This window comes from Neodiprion virginianus, chromosome 5, assembly GCF_021901495.1.
Source record: "Neodiprion virginianus isolate iyNeoVirg1 chromosome 5, iyNeoVirg1.1, whole genome shotgun sequence".
Lineage (NCBI taxonomy): Eukaryota > Metazoa > Arthropoda > Insecta > Hymenoptera > Diprionidae > Neodiprion > Neodiprion virginianus.
The window spans coordinates 35,488,669-35,502,859 of record NC_060881.1 but is presented as its reverse complement, the minus strand read 5'-3'; the positions used below and the strand labels follow the sequence as shown (position 1 = coordinate 35,502,859).

At 37.5% G+C, this 14,191-nt stretch overlaps 2 protein-coding genes across 14 annotated transcripts; one reads left to right on the top strand and one right to left on the bottom strand.

Moving 5' to 3' along the window:
• The first annotated feature begins 802 nt into the window (after positions 1-802).
• Positions 803-4,262, top strand: LOC124304519 (protein-serine O-palmitoleoyltransferase porcupine). Of its 3 annotated transcripts, none has more exons than XM_046762879.1 (8): positions 803-936; positions 1,075-1,331; positions 1,643-1,921; positions 1,991-2,183; positions 2,286-2,499; positions 2,581-2,687; positions 2,770-2,972; positions 3,059-4,262. In XM_046762879.1, the coding sequence occupies exons 2-8, from the start codon at positions 1,313-1,315 to the stop codon at positions 3,499-3,501; spliced, it is 1,458 nt and encodes a 485-aa protein (XP_046618835.1). In that variant the 5' UTR covers positions 803-936; positions 1,075-1,312; the 3' UTR covers positions 3,502-4,262. The 3 variants fall into 3 exon arrangements, with proteins under 3 accessions (XP_046618835.1, XP_046618834.1, XP_046618833.1); XM_046762878.1 differs by having other exon boundaries at positions 1,634-1,921; XM_046762877.1 differs by having other exon boundaries at positions 1,075-1,921.
• LOC124304518 (dual specificity protein phosphatase CDC14A-like) lies at positions 3,716-9,508 on the bottom strand. Of its 11 annotated transcripts, XR_006908211.1 has the most exons (10): positions 9,403-9,508; positions 9,050-9,112; positions 8,716-8,981; positions 8,322-8,622; positions 7,874-8,243; positions 7,457-7,801; positions 7,271-7,396; positions 6,779-7,108; positions 6,130-6,300; positions 3,716-5,225 (listed from the first exon to the last, which is right to left on the bottom strand). XR_006908211.1 is itself a non-coding variant. In XM_046762871.1 (9 exons), exons 2-9 carry the CDS (start codon positions 9,096-9,098, stop codon positions 6,318-6,320), a joined length of 1,833 nt encoding a protein of 610 aa, XP_046618827.1. In that variant the 5' UTR covers positions 9,099-9,112; positions 9,403-9,508; the 3' UTR covers positions 3,716-6,317. The 11 variants fall into 11 exon arrangements, 10 of the variants coding, with proteins under 10 accessions (XP_046618827.1, XP_046618828.1, XP_046618822.1 ...); XM_046762871.1 differs by having other exon boundaries at positions 3,716-6,363; XM_046762872.1 differs by having other exon boundaries at positions 3,716-6,360.
• Positions 9,509-14,191: the final 4,683 nt, after the last annotated feature.

Below are 14,191 nucleotides of genomic sequence, written 5' to 3'. Positions count from 1 at the left end.
TAGAACTATAAATTAGATCCCAAGGATTGCAAAAATAGCCTTTAGAGCATCATAGGACTGACAGCAGAGAAACTAGGAAGAAAATACGGAGAAATTCGATTATTTATTCGAGTTAATCCAGGTTACATAAAATAGTAAAAATACAATAGATGCCTGATATATCATGTCCTGCAAAGGTGCGTTGTAACTGTACGCAGGTCGGTACTTGAATAATGGATACTTACAAACTACGTTAATGGCTACTTGAAACAATATTTCTCATATTCTGCTTAAGATAATGTATCTATTTTTTCCTTATATAATAATAAAATTTCTTATGTAATAACCGATCACTTTTTTGCACTTCTTTTTCTCTTTCATGTTAATACTATTTGGCTATTTGCTGCACACTGACACCCGAACATTCGTACTACAATTAAGGCATATTCGATAAACTGAAACTGGACTGTATCTGGAAGTTTTTAGCTATGAAGTTGCGATTTTTCTTCCCCACCTCTTGAAAAGCCCTGTGCAAATTTCATGTATTTGCAGTAACTTTTGATCCGCTGTTCGCAGCGAACCGAGACTGATTAACGCAATCGATTGCCCTTGCATTATTACAAAATTATGTTAATACAGTCCACTAAACAATTGATTCTAGCATTATTTGGGATTGACCGATTTTTTACTGAAAAAATCCGAAGGGATTGGCGTTGTTATTTTCTTTTCGAGACTAATTGGATATTACTCCGCTGAGTCAAGCTGTTGATTGGATCGGTTACCCCCAGCGTATTCGAACTGCGCGCCACCGACTCCTTTCGCAAAATTACGTAGATGTAGTGCATCCAGATTCCAGGAGGTCGATTCTGTACTAGGCGCAATAGAATAGCGTCTGACGCAAACTCGACATAGCGCTGTATTCAAAATCGTCGCTATTTTTGACAAATATCCGAAGGGGTTAGTCTTACTTCTTTTTCAAGTAAAAAATTTTTCATCTTGCATGCAATGCGATACTTTTCCATCTGCTTATATGAGAGAAAGATACAACACTACCGGACGGCCCTCTCTTGGCAACATCTCATGCTTATATTACAGGTTATAGTCTCCCTGAAGAGAACATATCAATAAGACCTATAGAGAATCGTCACCACCATTCAGGCGACTTTGGCGCGAAAAAGTTTTAGACGCATAGCTGCTCTACTTCGTGAGATGCGCCTAGTCATGCAAAAAATGGATCCTGATCAATATTTTGAAGTAAGAAGAACAAATTACCTGTCAAAGTCGATCACATACTGATGTGGGGTCGCTGATGAATCAACATTAAAAAGAGCGTATGCAGTGTACCCACAAAGGTACCAGTTTTGTAATTAAATTTTCGAAATGTCTGGGAAGATATAATCTATGCATAGCAGGTTCCAATTATTATAGGCAATCTGAAATATCACTTTTCACATTCACATGAGTTTGTCCGTGTTATATTGCCAAAAATTCTATAAAATATGCACTCAGCAGTCAAATCTAATATATCTTATCAATGCTGTATTACGAACTGAATCTGAAGTGCATACACACCTGCAATGTGTAGAAAAGTACGAGCATATATGAATGTTCCACTCTCTCCATCCACGTGCATTACTTCGTACTATTCAACAAGTTCATGTAGGGTTAAGAGGTATGGGAGATTACCGAGACTTGGGATTATTGTATTATGACGATAACTTGGACTACGAATATCAGTCGCGCCATCAAGAACAAGATTTGTTCACTTCTTACGAAAATACGGACTACGTGTACGAAGATGAATACGACTATCAAATAAACGAAGACCAAGGCCTGAGAAATATTTACAACCGTTGTGTATACCCTACACTATTCGATGCTTGCAATTACTTAATTCCATTGCTGATAGCTTCCATCATATTCCAGAGTGTAACCCAATCTAGTAAGTATCGAGTATCGTTATACGAATAGAATGAAAACCTGATGGTTTAATTTTGGCTTATTATCGTAGGTTACACACCGCAACGAGGCTTCCATATAATTTCTGCAGTCATTGGATTATATGTTGTACAGCTGTATGCAGCCGAATGTTTGTACTTGTTGATCACCTTGATTACACTGTCGTACCTGATTTTTTGTGTGCCTGGTCGTTATCGGAGAAGGCTAGCTATCAGTTTGTTATGCCTTGGTGTAATTCTGTACGGGTAGGTGAAACGGATAGAGCATGTTGACTGAAATCATTCAAGTTGGTCACACATGTGATGGTAGAAGGGATTTGACGCATACTTTTGTACTATTTGATACAGTGAAAGATGGATGAAACCAGCATTCTGGCACAAAATACGTGGTGTTACCATGATTGCTTCTATGAAGGCGGTTAGCGTCGTAATGGAATCTGACACCTTTCCATTGCCGAGTTTCCTGGAATACATTGGATATATGTTATGCCCAGCCACCTGCCTTTTCGGGCCCTGGGTTTCCTACAAAGATTATGCCACCCTGTATCGCGTCAACCAGTGGGTAAGGGTCATTACCTTTCTTGCGTATGTACCAGCTTTTAAAGTGCATATAAGTATGTCAATGCTTATGCATTTGTTGCAGAGTGTACGGAAGATTCTTATAGCTCTTGGATATTTAACACTTGCTTTTGCACTTCTAAGCATATCGAATTGCTGGGCTGAATGGATTTTTCCTGATTCCACATGGAGGTCAGTGCTGAGTCACAAGAGAGATGAAACAATTTCTCGCCTCGGTCACATGCCAATGCTCATTGAAAGAAATGTGTTTTAGATGGATTGTGGCATACAGGGAAGCCTTGTGCTTCCGAACTTCGCACTACTTCATATCCTATACATCTGGGGGTTTGGCTTTGCTAGGAGGCTTCTCCTTGACTACAGCCAGTGTAACAAAGCCTGGGTCAGTCGAGCTACCGCACTCTCTCGTACAGGTCGTTGTTAATTGGAATATCCCCATGCATAATTGGCTGAAAACATGTGAGCGACGATGAAATCACTTTTCGTTAACAGATTCGATCTCTAGAGCAGACAGTTAGATAATTTGCATATGATTCATGATTCAGATGTATTTCGACGCAGCCGTGAACATTTTGGTCAGTTTGGAGCAGTCTTCCTTACCTATGCAGTCAGTTCTCTCCTCCACGGTTTCAACTTCCAACTAGCTGCTGTGCTTCTAAGCCTTGGGTTCTACACATACGTCGAATATCAGTTAAGGCAGGAACTTGCTCGTGCTTTTGATGCTTGTATTGCTGCTAGACGTTGCGGCGACCACAAATGTATACACAAACGAACCACAGCTAATTGCTGGTGGGTTCGGGTTATAAATATTTTATTCTCTGCCCTCGCCATGTTTCATCTGGCTTACTTGGGACTGATGTTCGATACCTCTGAACAACAAGAGACGGGATATAGTTACTCGCATGCAATGGAGAAGTGGTCGAGTCTCAACTTTGCTAGCCACTGGGTCGTACTTGCCACATATTTCGCCTATTTTATGATTAAATAATGAATGATATCTCTGTTTCATCTGTGTATGAACTTTCGAAAAAATAGGAACAACTTACCCCTTCAAGGTTGCCGAACATAACGACTTTGCCATTGCCAGGACTACGTGTATGTGTACGTACATACATACCATCTTAAGCACTTATTTTAAACTGTTATTACGAAGCAAATATCAAATATATCAGGGAGTTAAGTTAAGTTTTTGAATTCCTTAATTTCAGGAAAATAACCATTGCGATGATTTATTCATATTTGTAATTACAAATATCTTATCGTTATTCATAAGTTAACGCTGTTTCTGTAAATATTACAGCTGCGCGAACAACACAACATTGATAAAATATTTGTGAAGTTGACACCGACCTGGGATTTTATATTTTCTAAAATAGCCGTACTCTATCCTATAGACAGCTTGTATTTTATACTCTTAAATAAATTTTTACGCTTTGACAAAAAAAAAAAATATTTATTCTAAGCTAATGCATTGATATCTTATATCATCCAATGTCATGTGACGTATCCTTTCAATTATTCCTTGCAGAAATAAATTGATATATCTCTACAAAGAATCCACTGCAATGTGATACCTAATTGATAGAAAAATACATGTTTCGAATGTTATGGATAATAATACAGCAGGCGAATGATAACCGTGACTTAAATTTCGAGTTCCAATAAATTTGGGTGCTTTGTACTTATGCATAAGAAAGTGGTACGACGTGAAATGAAAACGTTGGTACCGGGTTAAAATGAAATGTAATATTAAAAAAAAAAACCTACTCGAAATCGAATATTTTTGAAATTTATCAGTTTCTCACGATGCAACTATTGGGATTGATAAAATTTATGGTTTTGTATCCTACATGTTTTCTATAATATAAACTTCGTACTGACCATGATGCAATGATACTGTTGCAGAACATATTTTGATGTAGTGCTGCATTAATGGGGTCCAGTCATTTTAAACTATCTTTGTTATATTTCGATCATCTTCCGCAATAGGAAAATACATTGAATTCAAATTGAAACGGAGGATAATTTCAAACCAGGTCAGCGCACTGCTACTGGTGAAAGATGTCAGTAAGTAGATCCTTCTCTATGTCCAATATCTGTACGATGCCGTAGCTTACACCTGATTGCTATATTGCAAACTATGTCTACATCGAGAATAAAATGATAATACGACTGATTTAACATTTGCATCTGACCAGAGAAAAGATCGTAGTATGTCAAGCAACGAAGTAAGTTTCCAGTTTTTAATTAATTTTAAAATCATTGACAAAATTCTTAAAAATGTTACATATACCTAAAGAGTGAAAAAAAAATAAAAGCGTAAACCTACATTAGTACAATAAGTCTTTATGTTACTATAAAATCGATAAACTTTACTGCGTTTAGAAAGTGTTAATGTATCAAACCTACTGTTAATTTGTTTAACTGTAATTATGATAGTACTTGTACATTTCTCTACAGAAAGACTTTTTCAATGTTACACCAAGGATGAAACTATTGGTTGATTCCTTGTAAGTATGTACAAAATACATAGCCATTTACAAAGACGAATGTGTCAGTCAGCTCATATTTTCGGTTGTTCGTGCACTCGTAGCTTGCGTTGTGAATCTGGGCTTGTACATTTGTAGAATAATGTCGTTTCACCGTAAAGTTAACGCTTTCCACCATCTATATGTATCTGCTTATCTCTCTTTCTCCCTCTCCTTGTTGGCACTACGATGATGAAATTTCTTGTCATAGAGCTCTGAATTGTTTCAACTCTTATTAAATCTATTTTAAAATGGCTAATATGATTTTCAGTATATACGTACAATTTCCGCGACTCTAATATAATATAATATAATATAATATAATATAATATAATATAATATAATATAATATAATATAATAGCTCAGTATTTCAATAATAATTAACAATCAAATTTATTACAGCACGAATCATCGAAAAGTACGGACAGTGTGAATGTAATCTCTATAAGTAAGCCAACAGTGAATAATTGTTGTGTAAAATTGACGGTAAATTAAATATAGATTGCCATGAATAATCTACGTTCAATTACTAATATTCATGCGTTTCAAAAAGGGAATAGCAATTCGGAGTAATTAGCTCCATATTTCGGATGTGCAGTTTTCTAATAAACGTCCCCCCACCCCCCACCTCCGCGAAACCATGTTTGAGAAATCATCTTTCGTGCATGCATTGTATACATATATACGTATGTATGTAGGGACAATCTCTTGAAGCAGACCAATTCACCAAGTCTTGCATTTTTCACTGTAAGTTTGCTTATACCTTAATTGCAAATGGCCAACTCCAAGACAATATTCAACGTGTGACAAAATGCCGTGATTTGTCATCTAATATAATACCCATACTAACGGATGGTAGGCTCAATCTACTGCTCGCGTGTCATTCGCGTGAAGAAATTGTAACAATTAGTTGACTGAAGCGGATTAAAATTGTTATATGCAATAAAAATGAGAAGCTAGGAGATAAAATCACGGATAAGAGATTAGTCACAAGAATGAAAACCATGATCCGGTTGAAAGGGGGGGGCAAACCAATCGTGTTGACAGCATGATGGTTGTGAATCGTCGGTTACTATATCATACGCACAGGATATTCGCATTTCGGCACCATGAGATCCGCGTTCTTTGCTTCAATGCTTGAACCTCGGCTACATTGTCGACGTGGTGATGCTTATCTCACTGAGCGATGGGATTTAGGCGGCAAGATCTCCTACGTTGGTGAGATATACGGATGGCCACCCTATCGTCTCTGACATCTCTGAGAATATCGGTTAGTCATCTGACAAATGCTGTTTTGTAACTTTTTGTTGTGCGCGCGCTGCAAGACACAGAAAGAAATCGGAATTTGTCTGTTAGCCACTGGACATGACAGTGAGTGATTCATGGGTTTTTTTTTTTGGAGATATTAACAGTAATGTTGCCGGGAGATGAAATGTTACCATATGGTGAATGTGCAGAGGTGTTAATTGAACCATACAAAGGGGAATCGAGTCATATTACAACTACGCCTGTAACACTGTTAGTTGGACATAATTATGTTGTTTGCGACACAGAAGTTAAAGCGTTAATAGTTACGAAATGTCAAGATAACTAATAAAACAGCAAAACCGATGTCCCTGGCAAAGCTATGATCATCTGCAGTATGACAAACAATATTAGGTAGAAACAATAATCGAATGTGCAAAGAAACGAACATGAAGGATAAATATATCTGGACATTGAAGCATCGCACTTACTGTCTCAGTGAATGATATCGTGTGACACGATCTGCTGATCGCAGAATCATATTCATGCCCGGTTGGGGCTGCAGAGCTGCGCGGTTTGTAGTTGCAACAGCAGTGCGAGCTTCGGTAACACACGAAGCTCTGACACTGGACCTTGTAACTGGCTTTGATACAGAACTGGAAGTTACCGGACTCGTTGAATCCACATCGTTGTTGACATTGTTGCTATTGTTGTTGTTGATGTGATTGCGATTGTTGTTGATACTACGAATCTGTGTTGTTGCTTTGGAATTGATACGGCGCACACTTGATTCGCAGTTGTTAGTGACCAGCCAACTATTTCTACAATAACCCAAGAAGATGAAAAATCGTCTTTCTAATATAAATCTGGATTTAGCATCTTAAACGTGCTGTATAGTAAATTCCCACCAAGATTTAAGTGCCGTAGGAAGGACCAGCCTGTTACCAAAGAAGCTATAAAAAAGCTATGGGTAAAATACAAACCTCTTTACAATCGTTGTAGTAGCTGCACGGCCGAGGAGTCGTTTAGGTACTTCTTTGTCCTTGTTACTAGCCAAGCTGGCGGTTCCTTTCTGACTCCTTGTTTGAAGCAAAGGTCCCAGGTAAGGACTAATAGGGAGGATAATCGTATGAGTTGTAAGTAGCCATCTTTGGTAAAATGGTACTTACTGTGCAACAGTCGAAGGGCTCGATATACCGCCCAGAGACGATTGACAAGAAGGTATGATGCTGCGTCGTGATGCTTTTATCTGATTCAACTTATCGCCTTGAGTTAACACTGAGATTTTTGGTACTACAATGCCTGGAAGCGGCCCAGGATCGTCAAGTTTTATACCATCGACACGGTGCATGATCCCTGAGACATTGTCTTGAACTAAACGAGAATTTCGCAGACCAGATAAGGACAATCCACCGGGTCTTCCAGCCACTGAATATATCCCAAACTGATGCACGGGATTTCCGTTCTCAGGACGCAGCGGTACCTTCAGTAAGGAATGAAGGTAAGCTTCTTTTCTAGAATAAAAAAATATTTGTCTTAAATTACAGATTCTTCTGAAAATGTGAAATGTGTCAGGAAGAACTTACTCCTCGAGCCAGTGTTGTTGGTGGCCGATTACCGAACCAGGTCTACATATTCTGATCCATGCAATGGTTTCCCGAGCTGTAAGATGGTAATGTTTCATGATATAACAGCCGATAAGGGATCCTGTTCTACCAAGGCCAGCTTTGCAATGTACCGCGACAGCACCAGGTGCAGTTTCAGCTATTTTCAGAAACTGTTGCATTATAGAATTAGTGGGCGTCGAACCATCTATGAAGAACAACTCCTTGTGTTCAAAGCCAGCTTCGACAAATCTAGAGGCTTCGTAAATTTTCTTATTAAGCCGAACTATCGTCGAAACATTGTTACGGCGAAAGTATGCAAAGTAAGATTCCGGAGCATGTAGGGGATACCCTGCAGCAGACCCAAAATTAAATAGTTAATTTTGCATTTGGGATGCAATAAAGCTTATAGTTACAAGTGAAAACTAACCATTTTCAATTTTCGATTTAGCATGGGGTCCGCAAAATGCAATAAATTTTCCTGGAACTATCCAATTCATGTCGCCGTTTTCCACGCGCTCAAAGTATTCATACTCTTCACGGTGAAAATCACGAAAATTGAAAAATCCCAAAGAATAGCACTTGTGGATGGCACGGAGGCATTCTTTTAATGATATCTGGTAGCACGGTGGACCCAGAGAGGCATCTCGAAACATTATGAGTGGTGGACTTGTTGGGCTGGCTATCAAAATATCATAGGCTTCTTCGGCACTACGTTTCCAATAGATTATCTGAAGATTGGCAATAAATATGTTGTAAAACGTCATCACAAATTAATAGGAATGAGTAAAATGCCTCGTTGACTAGATTATAAGGTAACTGACCACATAGCTAGCGATAAGAAATGCAGCGTTTACGCGCTTCTGAGGGTCCATCACAGTGTAGTGGACAATTTTCTTCTTGCTCAGAGTGACCGCCTTCAGTTTCTTGTTCACTTTCTGACAATAACGATGAAGCATTGCAAGATTCAAGGGTCCAAAATCAGCATAGAAGTTCTCATAGATGAGCTCATCGTCAATACTGAAGTAATGGGTGTTAGAGGTGCTTCGAGGCTTCACTGTTGTCCTCAGTGTGACAAAGTATAACCGATCTGCAACACGGATCTCTTTAGCCTGTAAAAGGGGGAGAAGATAAATGGTATTAATGAATTCGAAATACCCTTCAAAAACTCTGCTGCACAGACTAGCACCTCATTGGAATCCTCCATTTTTTTCTGTCAACCTGCAACGAAGAAACTCTAAGTTAGGTGTGTGGGAAGAAGAAATAACTCGAACTTCCATCCCCATACCCATATCATCGGTATTAGGATGAGAAGTAATTATAAGATGGAATTGATTTCTGAAAAATCGAGGTTGTGGGCAGAAACTAGAGGTAACCTGGATCCGTTACCCACGCGAATGACGATTGTCACGGGAGTCGTAAGTGAATTTGAATTTATCGCGGAAGATTGGCGTGTCGAAACGAACGCCACTGTTGGTGGCTATAATTTTTAATCATTGATTTTCACTCACTTAGTTTACTAATCGCCGACCGCGAGTGTAAATATAAACACTGCAGTGACAGGATAAGAGAGAAAGAAGGACAAACTCAACGAAAGAGAGAAGGAAATGTAGAGTGGGAAGACAGCGAATTCGAATAGAGTGGGCGGCAGAAGCTTGTGATGACAGCGGCAGCCGCTAGGGTGAGGCTGATTCCCGAAGCAGAGAGGGCTTGCAGCTAGAGCATGTGCGTATGCGTGTGCGATGTATGTATGGGCTATTCCGCGTCAACCGGATCAGTCATCTCTCAGATATTTTTTTAATTTGGCATGTGGATTGTGTGTGAGGAGTTAGATTTTTGTGCCAAAGCGCGAATCTCATAATGCAAAATTCGATTTTTTATTAACAATAACAAATTAGACTCCCATTTTTTTCAAAAATTCATAACTTTGGCAAAAAATTAGATACAATATATATTTTTTTTTCAAATTACGCGGAAAGCTCCATAGAATTTAAAAAAAAATACGAAATGGTAAAAAAAAGTTGTTATCAATTGTTTATTTAACAATTAATTTTTCAAAGATTTTTAAAACAGTGACTGACACGATCAAAAAATTTTTTTTAAATTCTGACATGTTCCTTGAACTGTACTACAACCTGTGAATTAATTCCAGAGGGGTGTTTTTCTTCGTTTTTGAGTAAAAAATCATTAAAGGTGTCGATGCGCGTGAAATTGCGGCGCGCCGAGTCTCTACGTAATGGCGGGCGGCCGGTTGCCGTCCACCGCTACCCCGCGGTGGCGTCGCAGCGTTATTTTAGAGTCATTTTCACGATGTAGGACATGATTGAAAAATCTGAAAAAAATACTGTACCTTCACAAGGCCTGCTCAAAGCGATAAGTGAAGTTTCAAGAATGTGTTTTTATTTTAAAATAAGTAGCAAGTTATGTAATTATTATCATTTATGTGCACTCTCATGGTGTGTATTTCGAATCTCTGTAATAAAAAAACGGTGAAAAACACATTCCTGAAACTACACTTATCGCTTTGAGCAGGCCTTGTGAAGGTACAGTATTTTTTTCACATTCTTCAATCATGTCCTACATCGTGAAAATGACTCTAAAATAACGCTGCGACGCCACCGCGGGGTAGCGGTGGACGGCAACCGGCCGCCCGCCATTACGTAGAGACTCGGCGCGCCGCAATTTCACGCGCATCGACACCTTTAATGATTTTTTACTCAAAAACGAAGAAAAACACCCCTCTGGAATTAATTCACAGGTTGTAGTACAGTTCAAGGAACATGTCAGAATTTAAAAAAAATTTTTTGATCGTGTCAGTCACTGTTTTAAAAATCTTTGAAAAATTAATTGTTAAATAAACAATTGATAACAACTTTTTTTTACCATTTCGTATTTTTTTTTAAATTCTATGGAGCTTTCCGCGTAATTTGAAAAAAAAATATATATTGTATCTAATTTTTTGCCAAAGTTATGAATTTTTGAAAAAAATGGGAGTCTAATTTGTTATTGTTAATAAAAAATCGAATTTTGCATTATGAGATTCGCGCTTTGGCACAAAAATCTAACTCCTCACACACAATCCACATGCCAAATTAAAAAAATATCTGAGAGATGACTGATCCGGTTGACGCGGAATAGCCCGTATGCATATACACCCCTGCGTATGACCCTATCTCTGATATCTTCACGATCCTCGCTCAACACTACGAGGGTGTGAGAGAAACCTAGCGGCAAAAACCTCCGCGAATGCGACGAGCCGAAAGAGAAAATCTCGCCAGTGAATCTCCCGGAGGTTGATTATTTTACAATTTCATACTTCGCGTACACCTATTCGTTGACTGAAGATTATACTCGACCTATCGTAAAGGTATCGTACACTCGTACATAATTATAACACGTCAATTATTTATTTCACGTTACAATTGAATTTGAATCGGAGTTTCAGCCTTTTACAAAGTTTCAGCTTGCGACCACCAGCTAAGCGCTGCGGACATCAAGCACGACGAATTGCGGGAACAATTACATTAAATCGTTTGCAATAACGAAAAGATGTTATCGAATAACTGTTATACTATCTTCCATTTCAAGCCCCTCTGTCAATTTTAGTAGTACACTGTAATGTGCATTGGCTCATTTTTCTCGTTACAGAACTGTTGAAACCAGAAGAGTATAAATCTGTGCAGAAAAAAGGCATACAGAATTTTTATTGCTGTTAAGTATATTTGATACTTTTTGGATACTTTACCTCTTTAATATTTCGAAAGTTGAACAATCTTGAAAGAACACTATTACAACAAAAACCAGGAATTGGCAAGTCGTGCAATGATCAATGGGCGTGCTGATTCGCAATGTTTGACTTAGACTCGAGGTATTTCGGAACGCTCTGGGACCTAATTCTCATTTTATTTCCATTGCTGAAAGCAAAATCAGAATCCGTCTGAAAGCGATAATTGAACGAACCTTAAGTATCCATACATGTGTATCTGCTGATTTATGTATGTACATACATACATAAAAAAGAACAAATACAAAGTAAATCTCGATGCAGATAGAAGATGCTGCAATTAAAAAGTAACAAGGCACAGTATCTATATAAGTACTTCCCAATGCTATTGTATATGATCCAGCGATACATTAATTGATTTTGTCGTGATATCTTAACAGTTTCCCTTCCCCTTCTTGTTTTGCTTCATTCTGTCATTTTTTTTTATACTCCATGCAAAATCTTGAATTTTTCTGCATTTTTACGTAGTAAAATACTTCAACTTTGGAATAATTGGGATTGTTTGTGAATTTATAATAGTTTTCAGTTATTATAAATTAACATTGACAAGAAAAAAAAAAAAAACGTATACTGAAAACGCTTGGAATTAGTTGGTTGACAACAGAGATCGTAGAATGGCCATTAGATTTAGAAAATTGAATGCATAGGACTTAGAGCATATACAGTAAGGCATAGGGGTAGTCTTCGCCCTCCCTAGGGGTGCATATAGATAGTATTAGGGGTTGCACCTATTCTCGGCCTAATAATTGTAACGAAATTCTTCGTTCGGTTTGAAATGCTAAAAAGACAAAGAGTAACTTAGTGAAACCAAAACAAGTACTAAAAATATATTTTACAATATTCTGTACAAAGATCATTTAAAATTAGTATTTTCATGCATGTCCGTACATAACGTATTAAATATTATATCATTTATTATATTATCGTTGTGACGTTTCCAAGATTGTAAATTAACAGATGTTACCATTTATGTAAGTGTTATTTTATGGCATCAACAATTTTTAGTATATGGTATACCTATCAATTCGATTATGAATCCAGAACTAAAATGAAGCCACTAACAAAAAAAAAAAAAAAAACACCGTGTCAGCTGCTGCGGAAGGTGTCGAGTGATATAATTTTTCTTGAAAACTATAGTTTCCCGAGCAGATACAAATATAATTTAAGATAACATACAGTATAATTAAAAGTATGTTACGTACCCAAGCACATACGCGTACATGCGCAATAGTATCATTCGGTTTGACACTGGATGCTGTGGGAGCAGATTCTTGGTCAATGACAATGAATGTAACACAGGAAAATGCTCTGAGCATCAGGACAACGAACAAACCTATCATACATACAAAATAAGTCCGACTTTACCCTTTGTTCTTATCTTTCCTACTTTTGTGACAAATAATTACACTGCATTGAATAAACAATTAAAATTGTTGCACATCGATAAAAAAAAAAAAAAATCAGCAAACCACAGCTATAATTATAATCAACAGATTTCGTTGTATAATTATTGTCGCTAGGAACCACATTTCGTGTGCCTACTCTATACGACAATGTAAGCCTAATTTTTAATATTTAAATGTAAACCACTGTATTAGAGAACTAGCCAGACTTGACGTAAATTCATTTTACCGTATGATTAGTGTAATAAAAAAACTTAAATGCTGAAATTTCTGTACACATAATAGTATCGTTGTATGTGGTACATGTATACAGAAACATGGATGATATATAGATATAAAACGTACTTATACGTATATTAACAGCAATTGCCTTGTTACCAGGCAAAGAAAAAAATTCATTGTTAACGTGCCTGTGCAGAGATACATACAAAGGCAAATAGACGATACAATGCATTACATTGTTGTAATATTACTTATTGTTATTTAAAATTACTTTGATCGATTGATTTAATTTTTGTTTCAAACTTTGAAACTGTGCACTTTCACATTTAATAAACTCTTTAAAATATATGTGTACACACACACACACACACACACACGCGCGCGCGCACACTTACGTATATATACACACACACACATGTATGCATAACACATTGATCGAAAAGAACTGTTATCGTAATAAAAGTCTATTTACATTGCAAGAGAGATATGTTGAGATAATATTGAACATGATCATAATCATAGAACGAACAAATAACGAGTGGTGTGAACGTTATCATTGTACCAAACGATCAAGAATCAAGTGGTGTGTTGGAGAATAGTCACCATGAATATCTCCGGACTGGTTGAAACACTTGAGGCTACCCCTGTAATGAATATGAGTAGCCGACTTGAAGCTCATGGTAAGAAATGTTTTTTGTCAAGCGAGCTACTTCTTTTAAAATTACCTACTCCGAATGTGATCACTACGAGACATTTGATACCATATAGGCCAATTGCCACCCAGGAAAAAAAGTTAAGACCAATGGTCAACACCTACATGGTAGGCGTACTCTAAGCTAAAAACATGGTGCAGCATTTACAGTTCGAACAGTGTAAAATCAATAGTAAGCC

Coding starts and splice junctions, on each gene's coding strand:
- LOC124304518 (XM_046762866.1), bottom strand. CDS start 9,098: ATGGAGGATTCCAATGAGGTGCTAGTCTGTGCAGCAGAGTTTTTGAAG. Junction 8,982..9,049: donor TGCAGCAGAGTTTTTGAAGG/GTATTTCGAATT, acceptor TCCGTGTTGCAG/ATCGGTTATACTTTGTCACA. Junction 7,802..7,873: donor CAACAACACTGGCTCGAGGA/GTAAGTTCTTCC, acceptor TTTTTATTCTAG/AAAAGAAGCTTACCTTCATT.
- LOC124304519 (XM_046762877.1), top strand. CDS start 1,585: ATGTTCCACTCTCTCCATCCACGTGCATTACTTCGTACTATTCAACAA. Junction 1,922..1,990: donor CCAGAGTGTAACCCAATCTA/GTAAGTATCGAG, acceptor TTATTATCGTAG/GTTACACACCGCAACGAGGC. Junction 2,688..2,769: donor TTTCCTGATTCCACATGGAG/GTCAGTGCTGAG, acceptor AATGTGTTTTAG/ATGGATTGTGGCATACAGGG.